The sequence below is a fragment of the Ruditapes philippinarum genome, unplaced genomic scaffold (genome assembly GCF_026571515.1).
Source record: "Ruditapes philippinarum isolate M1 unplaced genomic scaffold, ASM2657151v2 ctg491_1_1_1_1, whole genome shotgun sequence".
Classification (NCBI taxonomy): domain Eukaryota; kingdom Metazoa; phylum Mollusca; class Bivalvia; order Venerida; family Veneridae; genus Ruditapes; species Ruditapes philippinarum.
The window spans coordinates 156562-168904 of NW_026853312.1; the positions used below are offsets into that span (position 1 = coordinate 156562).

General features: G+C 30.6%; 2 protein-coding genes across 2 annotated transcripts; both read left to right on the forward strand.

The window, feature by feature from the left end:
- Positions 1-1561: 1561 nt before the first annotated feature.
- Positions 1562-5198, forward strand: LOC132736471 (uncharacterized). The gene is made up of 3 exons (XM_060723615.1): positions 1562-1770; positions 2498-2672; positions 2888-5198. Exons 1-3 carry the CDS (start codon positions 1714-1716, stop codon positions 3028-3030), a joined length of 375 nt encoding a protein of 124 aa, XP_060579598.1. The 5' UTR covers positions 1562-1713; the 3' UTR covers positions 3031-5198.
- A 1950-nt stretch (positions 5199-7148) lies between these two features.
- On the forward strand, positions 7149-9495 carry LOC132736472 (uncharacterized). Its single transcript, XM_060723616.1, has 3 exons — positions 7149-7786; positions 8261-8435; positions 9341-9495. Exons 1-3 carry the CDS (start codon positions 7442-7444, stop codon positions 9475-9477), a joined length of 657 nt encoding a protein of 218 aa, XP_060579599.1. The 5' UTR covers positions 7149-7441; the 3' UTR covers positions 9478-9495.
- Positions 9496-12343: the final 2848 nt, after the last annotated feature.

The window sequence follows — 12343 nt, forward strand, 5'->3', positions numbered from 1 at the left end:
AATTAAACATTGTCAGGAACATAGCTATTAAACCGTTAGAGGTATCAACAGAAAACTGTGTAGGTAGTTTTTTATCACGTTTGCTCATACTTATATAATTAGCCATTTTTAGGGGCTGCTAAAGCTAAAAACATATATAAAAAACATTGTACATCATTTCCTACTGAAATAATTGATAGATGATCATCAAACTTTGTCTGTAGCATTCTTATGTAGTCTTTTATCACGTTTGCATATATTAATTTGATTGGCCCCTTGTAGGGACCGCTAAAGCTAAATATAGAAATATCTTTAAACGTCAACTGCTAAAAAACTAATTGATGGATGATCACCAAATTTTGTCTGTAGCATTTTTATGTGTCTGTTATATCAAGTTTGCTCATATTAATTTGACTGGCCCCTTTAATGGGCCGCCAGAGCTAAAAATAGAAAAAAATATTTGAACATCATTTCCTACTAAAATAATTGATAGATGATCACCAATGTTTTTCTGAAGCATTCTTTGGTAGTCATTAATCAAGTTTGTTTATATTAATTTGATTGGTTCTTTTAGGGGCCACTAAAGCTTAAAATAGAAATATCTTTCAACGTCTCCTTCTACAGAACTAATGGATTGTTGATCACCAAATTTTGTCTGTAGCATTCTTAGGTAGTCGTTTATCAAGTGCGTTCATATTGATTTGATTTGCACTTTCAGACAGTTGCCCAATTATTACCTTCACCATCTTTGACATATACATAAAAGTAATTCTAAAAATAGGTATGGATTGTATGTTGTGATGTTTGTTTTTGGATTATTTATTCATTTTTTAATTTTATATTTCCGTGTGTATATGTAATGTGTATGTGTGCATGCGTGCGCGCGCGCGTGTTCGATTGTGTTTTATGCTGCATGTTAAACACTTATCCTTTTTACAACTCAGTGGAAACTACAAATAATAGTGCTTCTGTATAATTGATATTAATACCATTTCATGTTGTGCGCTGAAACTACTGACTGCTTTGATAAATCAAAACATCAGTACAGGTCACTGCATTATAAATGACAAACTTTTCCAATAGTGAGTACCTCATTAATAAACAGTGTCTTCATCACTTATTTAAAGATTTTTTTTGTTTCAAAGCCATTTAATTATTCAGTTGATTTAGTTGAATAACAATGCTATATCAATTTGACAATAAATTTATTTTACCGACGCAATTTAAGGTTTAACAGGCAACGGGTGTTGTTCTATATGAACAACTATTCAATTAAAATTTAGAGGTTATTGATAGGGAAGAAAAAATATTTATTTTCAAAGTGTCTTCAGCTTGTTTTTATTGTGTTTTTTTTTTTTCAAGATTAGATTATAACCTATTTGATAAATGTCTTTCTTGAATGTGATCATAATAAAGATGACATTTTGGTGATTGTAAATATAGGTGGCAAATTGGAATTATAAATACTTCATTTTGTTGTATAAAAATGGCAATTGCAGAAAATGCCTTAGCGCATATAGTTTTGCTCTGTGTATCTTAAACGCAAAATGTGCAGCAGCCAAACTCTGTAAATTTCCGGGCGTTCCCTATCGAATTGAGGATGAAGCAGGGAGACGCTTATCCATCGGTAGTTGATATATAAAAGAATGTTGTCTCGTCTGCTCATATAATGACACATGTACATCCGTAAACTTTAATAAAGTTTCTAAAGTTTGTGAAATAAATACCCTGAAAATGAAGTCTCTGAAATTTCGTGTGCAACCTTATTCAGGATGGAAGTTGTATGAAAAGGTTTGTATGTTATTATTTATTAAATGTAAAACAATATATAATTATGACTGACTACCTGCAAGCCCGTTTTTCTGCCTATCCGTCCATACGCCGGCCATCCTATCCATTCGTTGTTCGTTCATTCATTCATTCCATTCATTCATTCATTCATTCATTCCATTCATTCATTCATTCATTTATTCATTCATTCTATCTTTTTCTTTTCTTCTTTCTTTCTTTCTTTCTTTCTTTATTTATTTATTAAATTTATTTCTATCTATCTTTCTTTCTATCTTTCTTTCTTTCTTTCTTTTATATATTCATTTTTTCGTGTATATATTTTTTCACTCAAGCATTCAAATAATGACCATAATGGCAGTTTCCTTGTTGCAGGCATTGTCCCAATGTAATGAATTTGTTCTTTTAAATCACGTATTTAGTTAATGTAGTTATTAAAATAGTGATTGCATTTATGGGTGTAAAACCAGCTTTCAAGTTATATCTTACCTTGCATAAAAAAATATAGAAACAAGATGTGGATATCAAAGTCCGATCTACCATCGGTGAAAATTAAAATGAAATTATCGTGTCATTCACAGTAAAAAAAACTGTTAAAATTATACAATATTTTCCCAAGAAAGATAAGAAAAAATTGTTTTTTTACTGTTTTCTTTACATTTAACAATTGCACACAATCAAAGTTCCGGTTCACGAATCTCTTTCAACATTTTAATTTCATTTTTATTAGCTACCGTGCGGCATTGGCTATATGAGCGGCAAACGATGTCGTCATATTCAAAACTTGTTTCAACCTGACAAAATCAGAACACGTCAGGAAGCGTACGACTTTTGTCATTCACTTGGTGAAAACCTGGTGGCGCTGGGAAATAGTCAAGACAGAAGAGATCTTGAGGCTGATGCAGGTAATGATTTTTAAGTCCATTGTAGAGATACAGTGAATACGGTGAAACATCTTAACACATAACATAACGAAAGATATTAATATTTCGCTTTATTTTAGTTCATAATTTATAAAATCATCAAGCGTTTATTGAATTAAGTGATATTCAGCCTTATATATGAACTTCTGTGTAATCATTATACAATAAAACAAATTAATTCATGTAATTGTTTCCAGGTTTAGCTGGTATGAATATGGATGCTAGGATTTGGCTTCGTGGCAGCGTAGGATCTAACTGTTATTGTTATAGGAGAAAGTTTGATGATTTAATAATGATTGATTGTAACTCAAATGCCGCCATAGTCTGCCAACGACCTTGATATAGAAGATAACAGTCTCTATCTGCATTATATCGGACGTGCATGTTTGACACAGTGGTATTTGTACACTATTGATTATTGTGTCATCCTGAAACTGATATTGACCTTTCTCTTCCAAAAGTCTGCCTTCAAGGATAGTCCCAATTTCGTCGAAGAATAGTTTTAAATTCGTTCATGTATAGATCTTTATTTATCGAGGATAGTTCTAAATTTGTTATATTGTGTGCGGAATTCAACATAAAGTTTATATAACATGATTGATTATTACAAACGTACTATATTGCTTATGCTTTTAAGTGTATCACTGAAAATTATATTTGATAATTTCACAGTTAAAGTTATCCACTTCTTTTTAAAGATTTTCTCCATGTGGTACATGTAACGCAATTGATTGTTTGCTTAAACATTCGTCAAACTTTCGACCTTTTCCGAGTTGTTTAGAACAAAGATAAGCTGAAATAACTGAAATTCACACTTCATAAAACGATGAAAATTACTTCAATTCTTAATTTCGTTCAATTTACTAATCGGCAATTACAGTCTCATTTGTTTTGTATTTCGTTTTAACAGTCTGAAAAATACGCTTCAGAACTGCTCTTGGTGATATGTGGGTATATTTTAGTATCCTACGATCAATAATTGAATTTAATTGTGTAAAACCAATGACAGTCACCAGTCCAAATGATAAGTAAACACCCAGCGTTCGTTTGACTGCTTTAAGACTTTAAATAAATTCCATGTTTTCGAAACTCCTAGTCGCCTCTTGATGTTTACTCATCTGTCAACAATTGATATTTGTCTTTTACAATAAGTCATCTTTCTTATTAACCAATGAAAGTAACAAATTGACATGAAATCCCTCTGAATTAAGCAGATTTTATTTTGTCCGCCCTTGAAATACACAACTTTAGAAAAGGTCTTTCGCTTTCATTTCAAAGCACAGTCTAAAATAAACTTTCGCAAAAAATAACAGAAATAATATATTCATTCTAGAATTGTTTGTTTTATAATTAAAACGAGGCGATCATACATATGTTTATATATATATAATAACAATAATTGCATGTCTGCCCCAATAAATATATTGATGGGTTTGCAATTTTTCGGGCAATTTCCTGACATTTCGGGAAATATTGTCAAAATTTATAAAATTATAAATATACAGAGCTACCAAGCCAACAAGTACACTTAGATGAACGAATTTAAGATATTTCAAGAGGTAAAACGTACGGAACGCATTTTCTTATTAATATTTTTCCTACAAACCGAATGCCTATAGTAATGACATTATTGATGACGTTATTTCATATTTGATTAAAATGTGCATGTCAATGGGTATATTTTAATTGTCACACATATCTTGCTCACATAATATCACCAAAACTATTGCCTTAAAGACGGCAAAGGAATACTTAACAATATGTAAAACTTCGTATAAAGTCTTCGTACGGTAAAAATACTTCTAATCCGTATAGCTTCCTAGAGGGTTATTAGTAATCAGCAAAACGTCCGTATGAGTTTTGTACGTAAATAAGTTAAATTCTCGGGAAAATATCTGAAGAATCTACCGTAACAGTGCATGCAAAAATGTAATGTGTACACGCTACAAGATTGAATATTTTGCGACCCGAGCTAATTATGTAAATTGTAATGTAAAAACTTAATTCTTATGTTGCTTTCACTGACTTTGTAAACATTATGTTAAAGTTATTTAGTATGAAACGAATGAGTTACGGGGAGAAAACACTGGCTGGGACGACATCGAGGGAAGTTTCTTCTAAAACAAATGCGAGGCCGTAAGCCTGAGTCAATTTTTTGCAGAAACATTCCGAGATGTCGCCCCAGCCAGTGAAATATCTCCGTAACTAATGAATTTCATGTATTATAACTGTCTTATTGCAATTTCATTTTTGCTTCGTGACAGAAATAAGCAAAATAAAAAGATTATGTGCGCTTCTGTACCTAGTGCCCTACCAATTTTGTTTGAAATGGAAATTTCAGATAATATGAACAAAAACCAGGTTGTCGCATGCTGTCGAAAGCTTTCTCACAGCGATAACAATATAGTAAGGCAGTTATTTTCGCTGTCATTACAAAAAAAGAATAAAACGATATAAAAGACTATTTAGTTCATACGGACATCTTATGTTAGAGAAATTAATGTTTAATCAGGATTTAAAATGTGTTTCTTTTCTTCTTTTTTTTTCCTGTTTTTTTTCAATGGAAATAATTTATACATGTACTTCATTCAAGACATGTACCTTTCAATTTTAACAGTTGTATAAATAAGAATAAATTTCATTTCAATAATTACTTGTTTTTATTTTATTTATTATTATCTGGCTGTTGGGAATGTTCGTTATCTCATTCCCACTGGAACCTCTATGAAAAAAACACTGATATATACAATGTGTGAAAAAAACTCTATTGCTTAATATCAATTTGGTTTCCTTTTTTTCCCTATATGAATCAATGACTATCAAGCTAGCTTACAGAACGTCGGTGATTCTACTCAGGTGCCCATTCATGCCTGAAATAATGCACGGAAGGGCACCTGAGGTCTTCCTTCACCAGTAAAGCTGAAACGTCGCCGAATGACCTATTCTGTGTCGGTGTGACGTAAAACCAAAACAAACAAACAAAATATGAATCAATGAGAAAAATAATTGCACTGTTGTATATATATCAATATGGTTTTCAAATCCTCATTGAAAGTGTACTGAGTATAATGAAATAGAACAGGAAAACATTCCAAATCATGATATAAAGTAATTATGTGTAATACAATTGTTGTCTTTTATGGTCCATGGAAACTTCCAACAAACGAACGCAGTCGTTTCAAGCTGCATGCCTTCAGATGAGTCAAAATATTTCAATAAAATCAAACTTGAGAAAAATGTACAAAGATTTTAGGAAAAGTAAAATGATTCAAGATTTAAGTAATATTTTACATGTTATGTGCGATTAATGACTGATTTTTCGGGATTTAAAAGTATATTTCTACTGCGTTACTAATGCAGTAAGGGCTATTTATGCATATTTTGACCACTTTTTGGTAATTTACGTTGGTTGTAAGTGTCATTGATAATGTGTAAATTGCTTCCTTTTGGTCATTTCACAATATTATAAATTCAAATACATTTTCAAAATTTTCATGAAAATCTGAATCTGGAGGCGTGCTGCTTTAAGTCTGTTCCTTGAAATATCCGATTATAAACAAATCATATGCGTCATATTTGTACACATTGATATGTTTTTTATAAAGCAAGATGAGTACTTTTGCGAAATAATGAATAAAAACATTTTAAAATAGCGAGTTTTCAACTAATTTGATAATATTTTTATTTTTTTTATCTATTATTATTATTATTATAATTATTATTATTATTTATCATTAATATTATCATTATTATTATTATTATTGTCATTACTATTATTATTTTTATAATTATTATAACTTTTATTATTATCATTATAAATAATATAATTATTATTATTATTATTATTTTTATTTTTGTTATTATCATTATTAATTATTATTATTACTATTATTATTATTATTATTATTATTTTAAATATTATTTTAATTATTATAATTATTATTATTCAAGCCCGGGCCCGTTTTGCGAACTCCGTCAAGGATTAAAGATTTTAATGCTAGTGATTTTCTAAATCAAAGATGTTCGCGATAAGATACGACAAAGTATTGAAACCCACTATACTCGTATTGTATTTAGGGAATCGTGCTTAAATGTCAATTGTTTTAAAAAGGATATGATACAACTAAAATTTGCATTTAAAGCATTTATTTTGAGGAAACAAAAAACACTTCATGAACGTTTTTTTGTAAATGTGAGATGCTTGATCCAATAAAACAGATGTTTACATAGCAAACAATAAAGGTTCTAGAAAAAACATACTAACATTCATCAAATAAATGTTCACTCCGAATCACTTATAACTTTATGATCATTTTTTCTTTTTAAGTTGCATTATATGGGAATATCCAAATGATGCATTTCAATTGTTTAATTAATATTTGAAACACTAGTGAAAACTGTTCTCGTTGCAGACCGGTCCTATCCCTAAATTAATTATCTATCTACTGTTCCGAAGATTTGATAATACTCTGAAATGGATTTTAATTTAACGGACGCTGAATTTGTACTATTAACAACTGTACAAGTTATAAAAAGAGTAATTGAGTAATTAGAAAGTTGTCTCTCCTCGGATGTGTCCGGGTTAAAAAAGTATATATATACTTGATTATTTGCGCACGTTTACCATTCTAGGCATCCCGTAATAATTATCACTTGCAGTTTGTGATTGTGAATATCTGGCAATTTGAAATAATAAATACCCGGACATTTCTTATTTGTGATTTTCATTACACTACAATTTGTAATTGTAAATGCATTGCATTTTTAATTTAATATTTTTCAATATGTTTGAAAAAATAGAAATATCGGGATTACTGTTCAAGCATATCATTTTTGCTTTGTACATCTTACGTGCGAAATGTGTATCAGACAACTTTGATTTCCGGGCGTTCCCTGCCGATTTAAGAATGGTGCAGGGTGTCCCCTTTCCATTGAAAGTTGGTGTAAGCCAATGTTGTCTTGTCTGCGCATCTGATGACACATGTACATCAGTCAACTTTAATAAAGTTTCGCAGGTTTGTGAAATAAATACCCTGAAAATGAAGTCCAGGGAATACCACATGCAGTCTGAAACCGGATGGAAACTGTACGAAAAGGTTTGATTTTTGTTTGTTTTTAAACGATTGATCGATTGATTGATATTTCAATGAATGATTGTTTCTTTATTATATATATAAAATGTTGGTGGAAATTCAGAGCATAGCACATTTATTGGCAAACATTATGCCGGATACAATGCCAAGCATGCTAGTATACAATATCTACATTTAAAAATAATAAACAAATATGATTACCATTTCATTTTAATTTGTCCTCTTGAAATAATGTTGATAATAAACATAAACAGACTGAAGAAACATACTTGGGATAACATTAAGATTTGCACAAATGAAAAATACGACGAAAAGGACAAGTTTGGATAACAATTATCATTTATTGATTGGTGAACATTATTGACTCGAACACAGTGGACAAAAATGCATCTGAAAAAGGTTGTTCTTTTTCTGACTCATATTTTTAACAGTAAATTTATTTTTGCATTTGACTTGCATGCTTTATTCTATTTTTAGCTACCATGTGGCCTTGGTTACATGACCGGCGAACGATGTCGCCACATACAAAACCAGTTTCAATATTATGTACCGCTTACCCACCAAAATGCGTCCGACTTCTGCAATTTACTGGGTGAAAATATTCTGACTCTTGAAAATGAACAAGACAAACTAGACCTTCAATCCGACGCAGGTAAAGAATTTTACATATTAGCAAAGTTTTATTATTGAATGTTTTTTTGGGGCTCTTTCGCATTGCATTTGTTTTTATGTTAGCACCTATGCTTTCATACATTTTGATAACCAACGAAATTATGTTAGAGTTAAACGATATTTATGTGTTTCATTTTGTACTTTATTTTTGATTATATTTTTCACAAAATTAATCAAAGAAACCAATGACATTAAATGTTCATCATTCAAGCATAATACACTAAACTTTCTATAAGCCCGTTTTATTAAGATTGCCCATAGCTATCATTATAAACGAATCTCAAGAAAGAAAGATATGCATTGTACATATTTCAACATTTTATACAAATCCAAAAAAAGAGAACAAACAAATATATTTTTATTAATTTTAAGAATTCTTATAAATAAATATATACTTTTGTGGTATTTAGCCTGAAGACTTAAGATTTGAATATATTTGATATCATGTACAATAAAGATAATAAATAGAGGATATTCAAGTTTTTTCTATAAATACATGATTTACTTTCATCGAGTGGTATGTAAATAAATAGTTCATGAGTGGCGGTATCCACGAGTGAAATATGGTAATTTTCATGCCACAAGATGAAAATAAATCATGTTTTTATAGAAAAAAACTTGAATTTTCTGTTTATTATATACATTTTTTTCTTTTTTCACAATACAATTTGAAAAAATGTCCCTTATATTTTGTGCACTGGCTGAATTTAAAAGAAAGTAGTCCGACAAGACACCAGTGAAAATACGGCAAATATGTTTCACTGCAGTGAAAAATAAATTTTTACAGTGAAAATACGGAAAATGAAAATACGCATTTTATTTCATCAATATTTCTCAATATTTCCTTTATAAGTATGTTATAAATGGTTTCCATTATTTTACCAGGTCTAGCTGAGATGGATACAGATGCTTTCATTTGGCTTCGTGACAGAATCGGAACTAGCTGCGCGTTTTTTAGAAGGGAGTTTGCCGACGAAAAAATGCGTAATTGTGACTTAAATGCTAACATAGTCTGCGAATGACTGAAGAGAATTTTGATATTTAAGTGCACAGTTTCTATCAAATATATTTAGAAACTATCGTTATCGTCGCCACACTGTGGAATTAGATAGTCCTTCATCTGTCCAATGAAAGCTCTAACTTCGTTCAAGATAATTCTAAACTCTGACTTCATTCATGTATACTTCTGAAGTCGTTCATACCAGACAATGCGCTTGAATTATTAAAAGCTATGATTTCGCCATTTCACCAATGAGAATGAACTTTAAAACGTCTAATTCGTCTCTTCACACCGATTAATATTCGATAATTAATGAAAAATGTTAATATCGGCGGAAAAACATCAAAGGATATTTTTTGTTATCTTGTGATTAAGAGTTCTCCAAGCGGTTCTGCCCCAACATTAGAGTTAAATTCATTTTCTGTTTGACCATACGGGATCATTGAATCGAAACGCTTATTGTTAAAGATTGAAATCTACATAAGCCGGTGCTAGGTGGCGTGAGAGAAATTGTCATAATTATTAACGACCATACTAATTTCACCGACTCTGAAATTTTAAATGGTGCCAGTAGTCGACCGCCAAACTCTGATAGAAATATGTGAACTCTCTTCCTCGCTATTAACACAGTTTGCAGGACGGGGGGGGGAGGTTGTCTTGCCTATAACAGGTCTTATTGAAATTAAGTTAAAGTTATTCACATGAAAGAAGGATTAATGTATTTAGATGTAAGGATTAAAATTGTGAAACTCTATGACATTGGAAAATAATTAAATTTATGATAGTATATGATAAAGAATTTTCAAAATGGCAAATAAAATTCGCGGTTTCAACCAGCATTGGTGTTATACATGTATGAAGAAAACATGGTTGTGACCCGATTTTGCCCTGTTGACCACAATTCGACATCGTGTGTCCCTGCGTAGACTCCTACTACCATGTCACTGGTCATTCTCAAAATGTAAAATAAGCAGTAGGATTGAGGTCTGTAAACTAGCAATACAAACGAGCTGTGTCATGTCATATTAGTGCCTATGAAATGTAAAAACAACCCATTTATTAATTTCTATTGAAACATCTATATTTTGTTGTAAATGTTGTTTTTGTTTGTTCATTTATTTCATTTGTGTAATAAAATTGTTGTCTTAGCATTTTCTTTTTCTCTTTGTGTTCCGAATTCACAGTAAAACTTAAAACATAGCAAAGTAAGAAACGATGCAAGTTTGACAATGCAACTGTTAATTAGCACATACTATAACCTTTGAAACAAAGTATGAAGTATTATACGTCTTAGACAAACTGTAAAATGTTATATCATTTATATATTACAATTATTGATTTAAGGTAGTTTGGCTGTAATGCTTTCCCGCCAAAAACTTTTATCATCGATAAGTGAAGCAATAATTTTCCGTTTTTTCCGAAACGGAAATAACCGATTTGCTACGATATTGGCCGATGTTAGAATTTTTGACAAGAAAGCATTACAGTAAGACTACCTTAAATTAAGTTCATGCATTTGATGAAAAAGGTATATTTTAGGTGTGTGGGTATCTACTCCTCAACATGCTTTGATAGTTGTAATATAAATTGGCTTATTCATTGAGGCATAAGAACTAAGGGACTAATTTATTGACAGTGCCCTATGTGCAAATGACGATTATCAAATTAATTTAATCAGGGTGTTTAACGTGTTTTGAATAAAACTGGTTAAGAAATAGAGAAAACAATTAAAGGTGATACCATCGAGTTTCCCCAGTGTTGGGCCTAGTATGGTGAATGTCACAGTGGCAAGTTTCATTGTTAAACACTGTACCAGGCGGACATGACATTGAAATGTTGCCATAACCTTGTACTTACTGACTGTACTTCCGTTTGTCAGTTGTATCCAAGTATTTGCCACCGACTTTCAATATAAATGTAACTATGTGATAATAGATACATGGTATGTCATGATTTGCTATTGTGTTGTTACAATGTTTCACAATAACACTGAAGGTCAAATTAATTGCTTCTATTACTTTGTCAAAATATCCAAAACGAAAGCCCTGCCTCTATAGTTTTAGGTATTTATTTTGCAAACTTTATAAATGTATTATGGTATCAAACAACATCTAACAATTCAGTGAATAGTCACAAATTGCATAAATGAAATTAACATGACATATACGTTCATAAATAAATCAATGATATGTTCAGCAAGTCTGTTTGTAAACCCGGTTAACAGAATAATATAACCAGATATTAGACTAATAAATTTTAATGAGCATAACAAAATAAATTGTTTAGTTAGAGAGAAAACAAATGAATAATACATTTTAAGCAAGTCATGTCCCAAATGACATGTTACACATGATTAAGAGTGACGTACTAGACACTGGAGGGATTTAAATAATAGAGATGTTGTCTCTTTGCCAGTATCGGTCCAGTAGATTTCCTGATTAACCTTTGCATAATTTAATCACACACACGCAATTTACAGAAAAATAGAATATAAAGTTTTAACATTGTAAAACGATTGTACCAAAGTCAATTAAGATTACGTCAATAAATGGTGCGTCAAGCGAAGATAAGCTTTATTGGTCAAAGACCGTCTAAAAACAGTTTGATTTTCTTTCAAATTTACAGGAAAGAAATAAATATATAAGACAAAAAATATAATCGATCATTTTAAATTACAAATTGAAATATGGAAATTTTATCGGCCAGTCTATAACAATTGTAAAGGATAGTTCTTGACATTCTAAAATTATGTTTCATTGATGGTTTCACAATAAAACGTATATGATATCTCTGAAGCAAAATATACAGGACAGTTCGTCAACTGTCTAAGTCTCTAGTTAAATTGCTGAAATATTATAATTCTATTGAACACAAAATAAATTTGACAA